This window comes from Phaseolus vulgaris, chromosome 2 (assembly GCF_051622355.1).
Source record: "Phaseolus vulgaris cultivar YP4 chromosome 2, ASM5162235v1, whole genome shotgun sequence".
NCBI classification, from domain to species: domain Eukaryota; kingdom Viridiplantae; phylum Streptophyta; class Magnoliopsida; order Fabales; family Fabaceae; genus Phaseolus; species Phaseolus vulgaris.
In genome coordinates, this window is record NC_143499.1 from 36,506,843 (window position 1) to 36,526,165 (window position 19,323).

Below are 19,323 nucleotides of genomic sequence, written 5' to 3' on the forward strand. Positions count from 1 at the left end.
TTTAATTCCGAAATTTCAAACATGAGGAAGAATTATGAGTGGGTGATTGGAAGCTAAACTCTTTTGTTATGATGATGAATTGCCATAACTATGAAGTTATTAAATTTGATAGATTTTGCATTAGAAGAGAGATAATAATTGCACATAGCAGATGGAACTAAACAAAAAGTAACATAAGGGATTACATTATATATAGGGTGGGAAAGTGGGCCCCAAAAACCTATGTACTACAACAACGGGTCAGAGACAGGTCCGGCTATTACTGCATCTTCTTGTCTACCAACTTTCTTTCTCTCTCTCTGCTCATTCAAAGTTGAAAACATTAGGGAACACTGTCACAGTTGCAACTCAAAAGCTTCAAACCCAAAGAACTACTTCCTAACTTATGCCAGAGATGAACTTTCACCACATTGTGTAAAGATTGCATTTTTGCCCCCACAAGCACACCCCATTTATCCACTATGGTTTACGAAAGGATCCAAAAGCCTCAGGTCTCTCTCTTCTACCTTTTTCATCCACTTCACCTTTTTTTTTGTTTTTGCTTGATTTGCATTTTTCACCATTTCTCTCCCACCCCTGTTGTGTTATTTGGAAAGTGAGTATCATTTTTTTAGTGTTCTGCATAGTGTAAACTCTTGTTTTGATCTGTTTGTTTTTTGGGTTCTTTGATTTGCCTTTAGCCTTATGGAAACTTGGGTTTGCAGAGTGGTGGGGGATTTTCACCGGGAAAATTGAGGAACATGCTACTGGGCGTGGAAAAGAAGAGGAAAGAAGAGGAAGAGCTTGATTCTACTTTCACGAGATCTCAGAATTCGGACATGGATGAATCTGGTACGTATGCTCTTGGGTCTTTATCTTGATGGATGTAATGCGTCCATCAAGATTGCGATTTTGTAAATCTAAAAGATATATATATGTACTTCCTAAAAATGTAAGATTTTGACTGAGTATGGTTATTCTCTATTATCATTATCTCCCATAGTTTTGTGATGAAATTTAGAAGTGTACTATGATTTAAATTGTATAAAAAAAAGGGAGAAGAAAAGGGACCGGACATTCTTTCATATATAATGTACTTGCGTACTTGGTATCTCAAATATGGTAACCTACAAGTTAAAGCTTGTGCCTGTCTTTCTTTTGTTTCAAATTAGTTTATACAATGATATTTGTAAGCAGTGTCAAATATGTAAGTGTTTGTTATTGTGGATGGTGTTTCCTATTCTGGTCGCAGTCGTAAGATTACTTCTATTTGACATATCTGTTACAGGTGGTAGCAGTTCTGATCATTGTAAAGATGTAGATGTTGTGAGTGTCCTTCCTGAATATTCAACTTCTGCTTTAGCTCGCACCAGTAGCATAGAGGCAGTTGGTGATGATCGTTTTGTGAAGGCTAATGCAGCAGTGACTTCAAGGAATAGAATCTTAGAAGACCCTTCTACAGATTATGATAGTGGGCATGATAATGTGAGCATGTCGTCATCAGTGTTTGAATTTCAAAAGGCAGAGCGACCTACACAGAGAGTGCCAGTGAGGCCATTCTCAAAACCAGCACCATCTAAATGGGATGATGCTCAGAAGTGGATAGCAAGTCCAACATCAAACAGGCCGAAGACTGCGCAGGCTCAAGGGCAAGGGGGGCATGTAGGTTCACGTAAGGTTGGTAGTCATGGTTTTGTAAGCCGGCAACCTTCAATGAAGGTTGTTGTTGAAGTTCCGGATCAAAGAGAAATTGCTTTAGATGAACCGGATACCAAGCAAATTGATACAAATCAAACTAAGATGGAAAGTGGAGGACAGAAATTTGTGAGTTGGGAGGCTGATCCCTATGCAATTGCAAGTTCTTGTGGTAAATGTTTGATTGTGTTCTGGAATTCATTACAGGAGATAAAAACATACTTTTAGTTTATTCAAAATGTATATATTTGATTTTTCTGCTATTTTTGTCAAAGATTATATGTTTTAATCACTTGTGTGTGTTAATCACTTCTGTGTGTCGAGTATATATGTTGGCTCTGCAATTCAGATGACACAAGCTTAGTGTTAATTCAGATCATAATTAGAAATCTTGTTCATTAGTGTTGATTTATTTGAAGGAGTTAAATAAAATGTGTTTAGTTTTAGTAATTATAGTTCATTTATGGGACTACTAACTCTTTGTTCTGTTTTCCCTTTCTGCTATTTTATGTTGACAGTTAGCCTTAGCCAGCACAATTCATCTCTTGCCATCCAGAATGCAACAACATTTATTCCTCCCCCTTCAACAGCTCGGTCAGTATCAATGAGAGATATGGGAACCGAAATGACCCCTATTGCTAGCCAGGAGCCTTCAAGAACCGGTACCCCTGTGAGGGCAACAACACCAATGCGCAGCCCTAATTCTTCCCGGCCTTCTACTCCCCCCAGATCCTCCCCTGCATCTACTTTAACTGATCTACATAGTGACAATCTGAATCTCAACAATAATGAATTGTCCGAAAAGGAGCTACAAATGAAAACCAGGCGTGAAATAATGGTCCTTGGGACACAACTTGGTAAAATGAATATTGCTGCTTGGGCTAGCAAAGAAGAGGAGGATAAGGATGCATCCACTTCCCTGAAAACAAAAGCAGAACTGCCTAAGAGTGTTGTTGAAGCACGTGCAGCAGCATGGGAGGAAGCTGAGAAGGCCAAGTATATGGCCAGGTCAGTTTATACTATCATGTAACTTACGTTGCTTTAGGGATGTAAATCCATTTAACATACCCAGTTGTTCATTTATAAATTAAATTTCATTGAGCAAAGGGTGCTGCCCAAAAGCTCCTTGCATGAAGAGCCTTGGCATCTCAAAGATATAAAAGTAAATCAATTGAAGTTGCTTCATTTAATAGCTTAAGCTTTCTAGCGTATTGTTCTTTGTCAATCGTCTATTTAATTTTCTGCTACAAATAGATCCATGCATATTTGTCAATGAATCTGGACCAATCATTCTCTTTTGGTATTTAATATTTCTACTACATTTCTTCTGTAAGTAGCCTTTTGTAAAACTTTTTCATGTTTATGGTTTCCCCTGGTTTCTTTATAATTAGGCACCTGGCTTCCTATGTTGTGTTCGAACAAATCATCATAAATGACTTAGTGATGACAAATCTAGGCAGGAAATGTGAAAAGAAAGGAAGAAATATAGCCAAGGAAAGAAATATAGTTACAAAATTGACTTGAACACTAAAAACTACAGTGCAGAACTTCAAGGAACTAATTCTTTTATTTGTGTAGATTCCAATCATGTAGCATGTATAGTTATCCAAGATAAAAGAAGAAGATTATCATTCTTGGTAGTGTACATGCATACCTCTAGAAGATACTCATTGTTGCCTTACTCCTTTTGACCATGTTTCCATCAATTCAGTATCCTAACATTTGTTTGAAAGTGACTGCAATTATATATCTATCCCTCATGAAATGAAAACAAGGAAACAAATAATAAAAGTCAAGAGAAAAATTTAGAAACCAAGGAAAGATATAAGGCCAAAGTATCTGAATTCTTAAACAACGTGTGGAGTTTATGGCCTATAGGTGTGTGTGTTTAATTTTCATGTCAGTTTCTTCGGAAATAATAGCTTAAAACTTGTCTTCCCTCCCTTAGTCAGAGATATGTTTGTGACAAGATGAATAAAATTTCTAAATATAATTAACCACATTTTCAAAACATGAGACCAATATTTTATGGGCATTTAAACAGTTTCAGAAACACGGTAACATCATTTTGCATTATTACATACTAAAATTCTCTGAAGCAGGAATATGGTGTTAATTACGCAGGTTTAGGCGTGAGGAGATGAAAATTCAAGCATGGGAAAATCATCAGAAAGCAAAAACAGAAGCCAAGATGAAAAAAATTGAGGTATACGCCTATCATTACTAATTATGTTGTTTCCAATATGGTTCTTTAATTTAGTTTTTTGGGACAATTCTTTGGACATTAACTTCTAGTCCTAATTTGGAATAATATATTAGTCAGCCTAACAATGGCAACATGTGTAAGGAGATGAATAAGAAACGCTAAGTAATGTAAAACTTCTGAATGACAAACAGGAGAACATCTAATATATTTGAATCCCTATCTAACCATAATTTATAAACTTGTAAGTTGTAGTCAACTTCATAGGGTCTAGCAGAAATGTATCTCACTTTAATAGTTCAATTTTTTCTATACTTTCTTTGAAATATCTTGCATGGAATCATCTATTTAATGTTCTGCAGAAGTGAACAGTTTACTTTAAAGAACATTTTATTTAATGTGTAGAATGCAGAAGTAATAATTTGTATGATATGGTTATCTTTAAAATTTTATTTTATATTTGTCTACCTTCTATTGTTCTTTTGTTCACTGGTTGTTATGCAACGACTGAAACGCCTGACTTCCAAACATGAGATAATTGCAAGTTATGATGTTGTGTAGCCATAGGAACTAGGAAGGTGATTTTTAATGAAATATCTATCTTGATATTGTATTGCTTCTGAAGATAAAGAAGGAAGCAATGATGTTTATGAGTTTGAGGGAATTTTGTTTCAAGGATTGGCATTGTATTCTGCTTATTCAGAGGGATGTTATCCATTTGGGACGCTAGAGTGGCTACACAGTAGACTCTTCTTGAATCCATTTGGTAGTTAATGTATACTCAAGTGGGTGTGATATGTAAAAAATCTGAATTTAATACCTAATTGTATATTGCTATGGCCTTTAATAAGAGAATGTTCTTCCAAGTTGCAAATATGTTGCATGCTTCGATGCTGTGGTAGTATGTGCTTTGTGCATAATAGGACATCCTTTTTGTTGCCATCTGATGTGATCAGACATTTGTCTTGTGCACCTGATGACTTTGGCTCAATGCACAAGGTGTGGCCCAATATTTCTGTTTTCTTGTGTTACTAATTTGAGAAAGCTTTAATAAAATTCTGACGACTAATTGTAGGTGAAGCAATGTGCTGTTCTCTTATTGGTCAAGACATTGACAACTACAAGAAGTAAAATAGTTTCTTTGTAGAAATACCTCCAAGAAGAATGATAAGAAAACAGAATTCAGATTAGACTTTCCATAATTGTAAAGGGAAATTACAAGGCATGTAATGTAACACATGCCATGGGCCTACTAATAAAATACGTTCTTACATCCATTTTGCAGTAACATATCCTAACAAACATCTTCTAAAGTCTCTTATTCTCCTATTATTAAATGTACTCATTATCCCAATTCCTCCTAATTGTGCTTTGAGGTGTTATAAATTAGGCTTCATTCATGTCCATATCAATACCACCCGGTTCAACAAAACCTTGTCCTCAAGGTTGTAATTCTTGCACAAGTAAACCCACCTCTCCTGTGATGTGTCATTCAAAGGAAAACCTTGCCATTAGAGAAGAGCCATTTGCATAGGTCCATTCAAATAATCCACAAACTATAATTAAGCTCATAATGGTCAAGGGAGTAACCAATGGATCATAATCCACAAACTGTAAGACCTCCTCAATAATTTAGTTAGGAGGAGGTTCAAGGTGCTTTTAGGATAGAACAATGGAAGACAATGTGAATTTTGAAATAAAAGGGTAGGGCTACTTGGTATGGACCCCAAAAGCACTTAGAAAGCTTATGGTACTCCTCTTTAAAAAAATGAAGGTTTGTCTATTTGGTTGCAACTTCACATAAACCCAAGGGTTCACCTCAAAGTTAAGTTCTACAATGTTGATCAATTGTGGTTTTCATAGAGTTGAAAGAAATAGATGGAATGTATTTCTGATGTGTTTTACAAATGTGATTACAGTCTCTATTTATAAACTGTTTTACAACCTAATTAAGGAAAGAAATAATAGGTAATGAAAGCCAGAAATAATGGGTGTTTAAAGCTGTACAAATCAAATAAAATCAAATTACTAACAAATCTGTCCTAATGAATATAGAATGGAATCTGCACTTAATTACAGAATAATTTTCCTGATTATGCAACACAGCATTGTGGGCCTTGGTCACTCTCTTTTGCATTATGGCCAACATCTAATAACAGGTGACTGATGCAAAATCGCACGCATCAATGGAGGATGTGCCATTAACATAAGTAGAAGTGGCGGGTGGAGGCTTGCCATACATAACATGGTAAGAGAGAGATCGAATGAGGAAGGAACTAAAGTGTTATGATGAAACTTTGTCCATGGTAGAAATCAAAGAAGCCAATTTGGTGCAAGTGAAACTCATAAATACTGCTCTATACTTTGTTTCATAACTTCAATTTATCCATTTGTGTGGGTGCTAAAAGGAGCTTATCTAGAGAAGGGTGTGATTGAGTTTAAACAAATTGGTCCAAAACTTGCTAATAAAAATGAGATCCCTTAAAAAACTAAGCTCTTGGCAAATCCATGGCTTTTGCAAACAAGCTCAATGAAAAGCTTTGGCCACTTTGTAAGAAGTAAAGTGAGTTGCCAACTGATGAGTACATGAATAAAAGACCAAGAAAAAGGATTAAGATTAGAATAAAATTGTACATTTTTATATTTGACCTTTATTGGGCCATTGTATTTGTTCCTATATTCTTGTGACTAGAAACTCTCTATGGACATTAATTTCTATCAGCTAATTAAATAACTTACTGGATGAGCCTAGTAGTTTTGGTCCATAGTGTGAATAGACTTATGTTCTCTTTTGTTGAAGTTAAGACTTATTTTATGAATACAAGCTTATGCTTTATGAGTTGGGATGATAATTATTGTTTGAACTTGTCCCAATGTTGACTAGGAATATTCAGATTGATTAAGTATAGGTATGAGTATGAGTAATACTCAATTTTTTAAATTAGGAATGAGGATATGAATGCATACATGTTCATCTCGTCTCCATATCTATCCTTGTTTTAAATTACTAAAACACCCTTAGTTAATTTGGTAATCTATTTTGAGATTTATGCAATTATAATTTTTTTTCATTGTTACTTGGCATTGAAGAGAAGAAAATCATGTTTACCTTTGCTTTGATTTGTTTGTAAAAAAATTATTGAACAAATATTTGAGCGATATGAGTGTGGGTATGAGTATATTCGTTACCCACTGAGTATGAAGATGGGATACAAATTTCATATGCATTGGATATTAGAGATGAGAGATGGGAATGAGTATGAGTTTTTACTTTGGGGATGCGACGGGTATTAAATCCGTACCCATCCCGTCTTGTTTCCATCCCTATTTGTGAGAGAAATTCTCTTTAGATTCTTGAGTAGAACTTTTGATTCTTATATTTGAATTGTTGTTCAAAGTAGCAAATCTTTCTTGACATATCAATCATTCGTGGCTGTGGCATTTTTTTCATCTTCTAATCTCCTTTTGCATTTTTTATTTTTCTTAATTGTTCCTATAAGTTTGTTGAGAAGGATCTTTTTCCATAATCCGTTATTAGATGTTCATAGCTTCTATTCATAAAATGAATCAACATAAACCTATTTGTATTATGATCCAAGAATATTAAGGGCATCCTCTAATTTGTCCTATCCAATAAATTATCTAATTAGCTAATAAAAAATAAAGTCCATAGAGAGTCTCTAATTACAAAAATATACAATTTCTATTCAAATCTTAAGTCTTCTTCTTGGTCTTCTATCCATGCGCTCATTAGCAACCTCCAAATGGATTCTCTCATAAAATCTATCAACCACAACGAGTATCATTGTGAAGCCACTGGGAAGAGGAAGACCCAACAATAAAATCCAAGGGGAGATCCCAAATGGCAGAGGTTGGAGCAGCTTGCCATGTTTATGAGATGAGTACTGAGTCTATTAGCACTAATGCCCTGAGAAAGAAATTGTTGTATATCTTGTAACATGCTAGCCCAAGTAAAATTACCAGCCAATCGCTTCACTGTCTTAGCTATCCCTGCACGTAATCTTATTGGTGATTGATGGAATTAACGTATAAGGAGATCCTTGAACCTTAAAGTGGGGCTAACCCAAATCTTACCCTGCTTCAACTACAAACCTAATGATATTTAAATTGAGAGAGAATCTAGAGTAGTCAGACACTTCTCACACAAATCCCAAAAAGTAGGATCAGTCTACAAGTCCTGTTTTAACTCATCTAAAAACATGAATTGAGGGGTTGATAAAGACAAATAAGAAGTAGGAGTCTCTTTCGGAGGGCACAACAATACTGGTTTTGCGTGACTTATATTTTATCTCGTAATTATAACCCTTCACTTTGGACAAATAATGTTACTACTCAGGGTTTGAATCACTTGGGTCAATAGTTCCTTGAGGCTCTCATGATTAGTTTGAATGATAACGAAATGGCCTTGTAAGTATTGGTGCCAATGCTTCACAACGCTAGTGATTGAGTGCAATCCTACAAAGGAGACATGTGCCAAGTGTGAACAAAAGGGTTTATTGAAGTAAGCAAATGTGTGCCCATTCTGAAGTAGGGCATCACATGTTTCAAAGTTTGAAGCATATGATTATACCACAAAAGGATAAAAAAGGTCTGACAGTTAAAATTAGTGTAGTTCTAAGAGCCCTCTTAAGAACTTCAAACACCTGCTTGAAAATTATCTTTCTTAAGAAGGGAGTTCTAAGGCTCAACAATGGGACCGTAATCACAAATGAACTTGCAATAAAAAAGCCTTACAAACCTAGAAACCTATGTGAGGCCTTATTTGTTATGGGACTTGGTCAATTAAGGAAACAATATGTACCTTGGCCGGATCTAGAGCCAACATGCCCATGAATAAGAAATGATCCAAATAAGCCAATTTGAGATTGACCAAAAATACATGGCTTGAGGAAAAATTGATTCTGAGCATTTGAGACTTAATGCTCCCAATGCAATAACCAAAATGTTGAAGAAGACAATGATGGTCTTACAAAATAGGGGTTGGGAGAGGTCATTCATCATAGCTTGAAATGATGTGAGGGCATTACAAAGCTCAAATGGTACCACAATGTACTCATAGTTTCCATCACGAGTTTGAAAGGCCGCTTCGTGCATATGAAAGCCAGAGAAGTAAAGTCCAAGTTGGACAAAATGTGCATTACACCCAACTTGTCTGGTAACTCTTCTATCGTTGGGAGAAGAAACTGATCCTTGATTGTAAAAGCATTTAAAACATGATAATTCACACACATTTGCAGGTATGATCTTTTTTCTGGGAGTTTCACTAGTTAAGAGAATGTACTAGTTATTGGTTGAATCCATCCATTTGACAAGCATAGCACTTTGATTTTAAATTTCAAGTTTTGTGCATGTGGGTAATGGTATGACCACACATTAACAAGGACGGAATCTGGGAGTAGAGGAATAAAATGGTCACTTGGATGCGAAGGAGATAAATGGGGAGGGTTCCTAAAAAAATAGACGAAATCTCGAAGAATGATGTCATCAAAGCGATCAGGTTGGTTAGATGAATGCTTGGATTGAGTGCCCTCAGCCATAATTGGTGGGGGATGTACTCAATGAAAGCACCAAATGATGTATTATAGTTTCTCTGTATTTGAGGTCAGAGATACCTCCAAGAAGAATGATAAAAAAGAGAATTCATATTATACGTTCCATAATTGTAAAGGGGAATTACAAGGCTACATAACACCTACAATGGGCCATGTGCCTGCTCCTCAGAATATGTTCTTACATCTATTCTTCACTGACAAATCCTAATAAACATATTCTAGAATCTGATTATTCTTCTATTAACAATAAATATACTAACAATGCCTCTTAATTGTCCTTTTGGGCCAAAAAGATTAAGCTTCACTCATGTCCATACCAGTGTAGATGTATATCAAATAGATCTGTATTCTTAGTTCTTTAGACTGTACATTTTCCCTTTAAATTGGGCATTGTGATAACACCAAATCAAACTTTTAGGAGAATAGTGTGATGGGTTGCTGAATTGAGAGTTTGATTGCTTGATTGATACATCTGAATAGGAAAACCAGATGTTGATGTTGAAAATAGTAAGCAGTGGTGACTTTGAAGTAGGTTTCTAACATTTTAGCAAACTTTGTCAGCAATAAGTGAAGAAGTCACCATAATAATACATAGTATTGAAAAACAAAAACTTTGGTTCGTTACCCAAAAGTATAATATTTTTATAATAATAATAATTATTATAAAATGTGGTTGCAGGTAGAAGTTGAGAGAATACGTAGTAAGGCACATGATAAGCTAATGAATAAATTAGCTGGTGCAAGGCATAAAGCTGAGGAAAAACGAGCAGCAGCAGAAGCCAATAAAAATCATGAAGCTGCAAAAACTGAAGAGCAAGCAGAGTATATACGAAAAACTGGTCATGTACCTTCCTCATATTTATCATTTTCTTGCTGCAGTTGGTGCTCTTAAAGAAAAGCCAATCCTTTTCAATGTGTAATTTTTTTGTTCTTTTGGCATGCAATGCCTTTTGCTGCTTACACCCAATCATGTTAAATATGCCTATTGCATTTTCTCCGGGGTGTAAAACATTACCTTCTGCAGAATAATTGCAATTTGGAAGTGCTATGCTTTTTTCTCCAGTTTATATTTTCTGAATTTCTTTTGGGTTTGATAATTATTCCTAGAATTTAGTCTCGATCCAAATTTTGTAAAAATCCATATTCAAAACTAGTTTGAATTAGCATTTTTCAAAAACTACTTTGTTAATTTTTTAGATTTAATCTAAAACATTTTTTAACATTAAGAAAAAGATATCTAACAAGATTTACAATTTGGTATATATTATTTTATTAATTATTATTAATATTTTCTTATGGACCTTTTCCTTTGTTATACACGTCTCTTAATTGGGTTTCTTCTTGCACTCCATCATTCTTTTTGCACCCCATCATTTTTCGAAATCTTGAAATTGTCGTATTTTATTTCAAAATGCAACTTCCATGGTAGTGTATGGGTTGTAGGTGAGATCATGGAGGTTGTTGCAACAAAGGTTAAGATTGGTGAAGGTATAATGGAGTTGATAGTGTGCTGAGAAGGCATGGTTTGAGGTATAAAAATGAGGTGTATTGTACTTTTAAAGGTTAGGTATGGTGGCATGAGTGTTTTTGGAAGTCGGGTTTTGGGAATGAGTTTTAAAATTAGTTTTCTGAAATGGGAAAATGAATCTAGAATTGGAAATTTGTAAGCGAAAAAACGCATTCTACATTCTACTGGAATGAAAAGTTGTTTTCTAAATAGTTTATAGAAGTGAAAAACATCCATTTCGGAATGGGTGTTTTGTAATGCAAAGTTGGTTTCCATAATAGACATTTCAAAAGAGGAAAAACCATCCCAAGGTCATTTTCGTCATTTCAGATTTTTGATGGGGTGTAGGAACGAAAATGATGACAAACCCTTCTTAATTTGGTGTCCAAATACAATTGAGTTGATTTTTTTTCATAAACTAGATCTTTCAAATTGGTTTGACCTTAATCCACAGGAGCCAAAACACTCATAAGAATTTGGTTTTTTTCATAAACTACATCTATCAATTTGGTTTAACCTTAATCCACATATTTCAGAGTCAAAACACTCGTAAGAAAAATGCTCATGGGGAGTCTCATGGACTTAGGTAAAGTCATAAGCTATTTTTTAAAGTGAATAATCTTGTTTAAAAATGAAGATGGAAAAACAAACATTTACTTAAAAATATCTTTTATATTCATGAAAAATATTTATTTAATCTAAATCCAAAGCTAGGACAATATGGATAAAGTCAAGAATAAGTCAAGTTAGACTAGACTCTGACCATGTCAAGCTAGTCAAGACGAGCTTAGTTTAGGTCAAGTTGGGTTATGAAATATTTTTTAAGAACTAAGTTGAGTTAAGAGCAATTATGAATCCTTTTTTTTACCTGTTGAACATCTTCACTTCAAGTCTTCATCTTTTATTGCTTCGTCTTTGACTTACCTGTTGAATGTCTTCACTTCTTCATCTTCATCTTTTACCTGTTGAATTTCTTTAAGGATGCAATAAATGCGCTTCATGCAATATTAAATGTTAATATCCTTTTCAAGCAACATTATGATAACTGGTGTGACTTATCATATCTTGGTCAGAGTGCTTTTATACAAATTAAGGAAAGAGTGTGGGAACGTACGAGGCAATTAGTCATTCCAAAATTGTTTAAAGGGTGCTTTAGAATGTGTGTTGATGTGTAATAACTTTATCATGTATTTTAAGAGATATTTGATAATGACTTGGGCTTTGTTAAATCTTCTTGGTGGATGTGAAGATGAGAATATCCTTTGCAACATAAGATAGATTCATAAATGTAAGTGTTAGTTTGTAGTACAATGTGGATGCATATAGCCTTGTGTGATCGTCGCTTATAAGACGAAACATAGTCAATCATCTGGCAAACAAAACTCATTTAGTCTCACATGATCTATTGTATAATCCTTTCATCTTACAAACAAAATATTTATACTTTAAACTTGGTTGTTTCAAAAGCACTTAATCAAAACATGGAAGGTTTGATGAATTTTTTAACATTTCCCCCTTTTTTATGATGCTTAAAACAATAACATTTAAACATGAGTCTTCATAAGAAGATTCCAATATATCAAGTTTTTGCAAAGCAATTTTTGAAAACATATCTTGAGTACAAGTCTAATGGCATTACAAACTACTTTAACACATTGCATTCCATTAGATTAGATTATATGAAGGCGATATAGTATAATTACAATGTTTGAGAGAGATAGCGTAGTTGCAAGAATCGTACTTTATATATTATTATGTTACAAGAGTTGAAAAATAGAAAAAAATAGAAAAATATAATCTTCAACTTTTTCCTTCTAACACCTTCTCCCCCTTAACACGAGTTTCCCCTTAGCTTGACATTTTTGTTCTTCTTCTCCTTCTTTACATTTTCTTATAGAATTCTACCTTTTTAATCACAGTTTTTCCTTTAACATCTCCTTTGAAATTGTCTTCCACACAAACTGTAAGCCTCATGGTTCTAGTAGTTTCTCAAAGCGAGAAACTTTACCCAACCTATTGGACTAAACAACTTGTCGAAAGTATAACCAACATTCTCTAAGTTAGTGATCCTGAGAGAATGATTGGGAATTAACTAAGCTTCTAGAACCATCAGCTTCAGCGAGATTAATGACAGAAGGGATAATTGATCTTTTGGGTTCCATGGATTTCATTTTCATCTTTTTCAACTTGGACAAATGTATGAATGAGAGGGTCATCATGGCTTGTGGTTTGACATGTTGAATTTCTTCAACATTTATTTGATGTACTTTGTTGATGGATAATAATGTCCTTTTCTCTTTGCTTGTTTTGGAGGTTAAGGAAGACCTTGAGCTCTCCATCATACTCTTCTCGAATTCCCCTTGCATTAACTTAGAAAACTCCTTGTATAAGGATTCATTATCAACACTAAAGATAATATCATCAACATATATTTGAATAATAATATAATTTTTATTATGTCCTTTTCAAATAAGATTGTATCAACCTTTCTTCTTACAAACTCGTTTTTTAAAAGAAAAATTGCTCAATCTGTCACACCAAGCTCTAGAAGCTTGCTTAATACAATAAAAGCCTTTTGAGTTTAAAAACATGGTCTGCTTTAGAAACATATTCAAAATTAAGAGGTTGGTTTACATAAACCTCTTCTTCAATAACCATTCAAAATGCACTTCTATCATTCATTTGAATTTTTTTTTTGCTTTTGTAAGCAACAAAAGGCAACAAAACCTTATAGGTTCAAGCCACAACCAATGGTGAATCCAGTCAAACAATATTTTCAATTCTATAAGAAATAATTAAAAGTTAGTAATAACAGTAAAGTGAATGGGAATTGAGATTGTTGTGAAAATTTTTTTAAAGTGAACGATTGAAAATGCTAAGAACATGTTGAGCCTCAAGTTCATTCAACAATGAGTTCTTCATTAGTTGATATATGTATCATTCATTCAATCTCCAAACAAGATCAAATTGACCAAACATGTGTCATCCAAATCAATGGAATTTTAATTAATGAAACATACATCCATTAATTCATTCAGTACATTACTTGTCTCCATGCATCTACTCGTAAGGGTTTTAATCTTTTACCTATTGAATCATCCATCCAAGATATTGTTCAAAATAATACAAACTAAATAAGAATTCCAATTAAAAAACATAAATAGAATTATCAACATGAATTAAAAAATAATTCCTAAAACAAAACCTAGCGTAGTTCGTTATAGATATTGAAGAATAAAATTGCACAAAGTCTGAAAATTCATTATGAAATCAAAAGAGAATCAACCTAAAGAATGTGGAGGCAAAAAAAAAAAAAAAATTACAAAGAAAAGAATAGGAAAATTAAGAAAACGCTAATGCTTTGTTTTACAAAATTATCCCAAAGTGAGACTCAATTTGATTCCACGATTTCTCCTTGTAGCGTATATGTATTTATAGGTTTCTTTCCTCCATTGATTTAGGAATTATGTTATGGTTCCAATATTATTCATGAATTCTTAGTTTCCATCTTTCTAGAATTTTGGAATACCATTTCTTGTTTTGACATGAGTTTTTGTTTCTTCTTATTTTTCCAGATGATTTGCTTCAAAATCTATTTATGAGATATTTTAGATGTTATTCACTAATTTTTTTTACTCAGATTTTGTTTTCTGTTTTGATTCACATAAATAACTTGAACTTTGATTAGTTAGGTCCACTCACAACAATAGACACTCCTTAAGACTTGTGCATTAGTGTAGTAGACACTTGTATAAAACCATCTAGTCTAACACGTCACATCAGACTTTTTCTATACTTTCGTCTTTATTAAACTTAATGTTGTTGAGGTTTTTTCTTCAGCTAATTATTTGTAGATGAGTCATTGGACTGTCTACTCTATGTAATCACTAGACAATTTGCTCTAAAATAGATTATACTGTCTATTGTGAAAGAGATTAGATCGTCTATTATGACTAAAAATGAAAATTTAACATAAATAAGAGTTAAAGCCCAAATAAAACAAATTACATGAATATTATTAAAAATAATAGATTTTCATAATTTAGTCAAAAAAACTATGATTAAAGGTTCTAAGTGTGAGTAAAATTATGTTTATTATCTAGTCTTTATGTTCATTTTTGTATTCCACAATCCCAAAAGAAAGGTTCACCTCACTTATCCATTTCCTTCAAAGAACAAAACATTCAAGAGTATCATAGTAACAATGACATGTGTCATAACACAATGGTATGAAAGGAATGTTAACTCTAGAAATGAGGTGTTTGAATAAATCTTTGAAAATTTCTTAGGAAGATTTTCACAAATAAGCCTATTAAACCTTATAGGGGTCATGGTTTTATAAGCAAGTTCACCAACAATTTTTATAACTTTTTAATGATGGCCAAGAAAGCAATATTCTTGTAATAGAAAAAAAAAATAATAAACACTTTATTTTTATACTAATTCACCTTGAACTATGGCTACGCCAATCCTCTAATGCCAATGAAAAATGGTTTCACTAAATAATCAAATGTTTACAAGTATTATCATTATCACTTATATGTTATAACGAGTACACAAAGTCTTTTCATGTAATTTGGTAAACTTCGCTTAAGTTATAACAAGAGTATGTAATGCCTTTATAGGTTAAGTACACAAAGCCTATCCAAAATAAGTATATAAAGTCTCTTTTAAGCTATATAAAAAGAAATATTGTTTACATGTTTCACATTCAATGGATATGGAATACAAACACTCTTGTTCTAAGATATAACTTCACAAACATGAAGGACTTACAAGGAATATCATTCTCTATATCTAGATTGTCTTGTAGATACTTTAAAAGAACATATAATCTTTCAAAATAAGTGAAACTCGTTTAGTTATTCAATATCTCTAATCTTTCATATGCATGGTGAAACTTCTACTTATAGGTGTCACAAAATGATCATTTGTGACCTAGTGCTTGTAGATTGTACTTTGTTTCATAACTTTCCATTAAAAATGTTTGATTTTATATTGACATTTTACTATTATACTCCTTTTCCTTTTGTTAAGAAAAAGATTTTGCTTTATGTTTGAAATATATTCATTGTATTTAAAAGGGTTAAATATATTTCTGGTCCCTGTACTATAGTAAGAAATTAGTTTTCATCCCTGGTCTAAACTTTTAGACCATCTACTTATAATATGGACATGATTGAAATAAATCATTTTGTATGTGATGTGAAATGATTGTTAATTTTTTTTCAAAGATTGTTAGTTTTTTTTTTTAAATTCGTTGTTATTTTGATTGCGTGTTGTTGTCCAATATAACTACTTCTAATGGATTGATGAAGTAGAATCTTAAATTGAACCAAATCTTCATACAAAATGACCAATTCCAATCATTTTAATGCTACAAACACTATTTAAAAATATTATAACAAGTTAAAGGTATTTAAGATAAGGACTAGGTTTAAATTTTAATTTTTTTTTCATAAATAAAGTTTCACATTTTCTTACGTTATAAAGAAAATATCACTATCAAAAGATTGTTTTAAGCCAAGGATACATGTTTTAAATGGAACAGATTATATATTAAAGTTTGGTTAAGTTTAATCAAAAGTTTTCAAAATAATTTGGTAAGGAGACAGACACTACTTAATATATCAATTACTTTGAAATTTGTTAATAAAATAATTAAAAATAGTATATTATAAAATAGAACTTACAAAAACTGAGAAAAAACTTATTAATAAGTTTCAAATAAATACTTAATCAACTATTATAAGTGATAATTTATTATTCTGAATCAATCAATTATCTATAAAATTACATCAATTATCATGAGAAAATTCATTAATAAATTTTATATAAATAAATAAATAATTATTATAAGGTGATAATCTATCAAGATAACCAATTAATTATCTATAAAATCACATGAATTATCATAATTGATCATATCAAGATAATAATATATTATATTTTTTTAACATAAAATAATTTAAAAAAAATATTTATAGATGTGAGATAAGATTTAAATAATAAGCTTATCTCAATAACTTAAAAATTCATTTAAATTAAGGTAAGATTTACAATATTACATAAAAGTATGAATATCTGTTACTACTAGAAAGATGAGACCTAAAGAACTGTTGAGAAGCTTCATCTTCTTCTTCTTTCCTTTCTTTCCTTAATCTGTTACTACTAATGGTTGACCAATGCTTCAGCTTCATCCCTTAACCTCCTCGTTAATCCTTCAGTTTTAGTTGCTCGTTCACTCGGTCTTCTAGAGAATACCGAATGAGGGGTATCTGTAGAAGGCACTCTGACACTCAAGTCAGCAAGAGGGATCGACACTCAGATGTCAGAGTACAGTAATTAATGACGTACCTACTTCTTAGAATGTGCGCTATTTATATTATTTTAATGGGCTTACCTTGTTGGGCCGAATTAGTGAGATGGATCGTACTTAGAGGTGTATTACCTAATTCTTAATGATGGTTTAGCTTTATTGACCTTGATTGAGCGTAATTGGACCGAAGGAGTATTACTCGATCATCTGGTATCTTATCTCGGTCGCATGGAGTGTTCGGCTGACGAAGTATATCAACCATTCTTCTCCCTCCACTTCCTGCACCAGCGCGACACTAACCGCCTCCTCTGAGACCGCTAAGTACACCAGGATAGACTGATCGGTCCTCGACTTTTGAATGACTGTCGGTGATGATAGAAAATCCTTCAACTGCTTGAAGATTTCTTCGCACTTTTCATCCCAACTGAAATTGGCTGCTTTTCGCAGTAGCTGCACCATCGGTCTTGTTCGTTCGGCCATGCGGGGGACGAACCTGGAGAGGGCCGTGAGGCGCCCTAGGAGTTGATGCACCTTCTTTGTGTTCTGGGGGCTTCGCATGTTGGTGATCGACCGACACTTGTTTGGGTTGGCTTCTATCCCTCTATGGGTCAACATAAAACCCATAAACTCCCCCCACCCTCAACCCCGAACGTGCACTTTTCAAGGTTGAGCTTCATGTTTGCCCTTTTGAGGGCCTTGAACATCTCCTAGAGGTCCTCAACGTGTCGGTCGAAAGAGTCGGATTTTACGACAATGTCGTCCACATATACCTCTACACACCGACCGATCAGATTTTGGAAGATCTTGTCCATAAGCCGCTAGTAGGTCGCTCAAGTGTTATTCAGGCCGAACGACATGACCTCGTAGTGGTAGTTGGCGTCGACTGTCATGAAATATGTCTTCTCTTTGTCCCGAGGGTGCATGCTTATCTGGTTGTAGCCAGAGTAAGCGTCTAGGAAGCTGAGAATTTTATGATCGACCGCTCCATCCACTAACCGGTCGATGTTGGAGAGTGGATATGAATCCTTCGGGCATGCACTATTCAAGTTTCTATAGTCGACGCACATCCTCCAGTTACCATAACAACATTGCCCAACCAAGTTGTATATCAGGCCTCGCGTATAAACCTAACCGACAAAAGCTTTTCAGCTTCTGCTTTAGCTACCAGACGTTTCTCATCGTCATAATCACTCTTCTTCTGCGCGATCGGTCGCACTTCCTTGAATACCGACAACTTGTGGGTGATAATGTCTGGGCTTACCCACGACATATCGGACGAGGTCCATGCAAACAAATCCATGTTCTTCTTCAGCGTGGCGTGCATCATCTCGGCCTCAGCAGCCGCCATGGTCATGCCAACGTAGGTGTTGTGCTTCTCGTCCAGGAGGGGTACTTGCCGTAATTCTTCTCTGGCTTCCAGCCTATCTTCGTTCGTTTGGGGTCCAGGTCCACCAAAGCGACTGTGGGTTCCATCGGTGTCGACTGGGCTTCTCGGGGAGAGTTATTTCTCTTAGAAGATTTGTGTTCAGGGGAGCAGTCATTCCTCAAGGGCTCCACCCTAAGGCTCTCGGCATAGCATTCTCTTGCTTCTTTCTGGTCGACATAGACCGTGAGGATGTCTCCTAACGGTGAAGGGAACTTCATCGCCAAGTGGGGTGTTGACACGATCGCCATTAGCCGATTGATGGATTGTCGTTCAGGGAGGATGTTGTAAGAAGTATTTGCATCAATCACCAAGTATCTATTCTTGATAGTTTTGCAATTCAGTTGCATGAACTTGGTTGTTATCTTCCTAAGTTCGTCCAGGCTAGCAGCCAACTGCATACAAAGATTGTCGACAAACGGTCTCGGTCGCAGGGTTGTAAGCATATGGTGCATGGCAACGTCCACGCTAAGGTTTTGGATACTCATTGCCACCTTGCTGAACTTGTCAACGAAGGTCCTTAGCGATTCTTCCTTCTCCTGGCGAATGCCCACCAGGGCAAAGGAGGTCAGGTGGTGCAACTTGCTGGTAGCGAACTGGGTATCGAACTTTGATACGAGTGTT

The 19,323-nt window shown here is 34.3% G+C and overlaps 1 protein-coding gene across 4 annotated transcripts; it reads left to right on the top strand.

Annotated features, from left to right (window-relative positions):
- The first annotated feature begins 254 nt into the window (after nt 1–254).
- Nucleotides 255–10,512, top strand: LOC137811668 (Remorin family protein). Of its 4 annotated transcripts, none has more exons than XM_068613485.2 (6): nt 255–491; nt 705–831; nt 1,268–1,846; nt 2,193–2,682; nt 3,799–3,880; nt 10,130–10,512. In XM_068613485.2, exons 1-6 carry the CDS (start codon nt 462–464, stop codon nt 10,340–10,342), a joined length of 1,521 nt encoding a protein of 506 aa, XP_068469586.1. In that variant the 5' UTR covers nt 255–461; the 3' UTR covers nt 10,343–10,512. The 4 variants fall into 4 exon arrangements, 2 of the variants coding, with proteins under 2 accessions (XP_068469586.1, XP_068469585.1); XR_016518685.1 differs by having other exon boundaries at nt 259–491; nt 1,268–1,803; XM_068613484.1 differs by having other exon boundaries at nt 259–491; nt 681–831.
- The last annotated feature ends 8,811 nt before the right edge of the window (nt 10,513–19,323 follow it).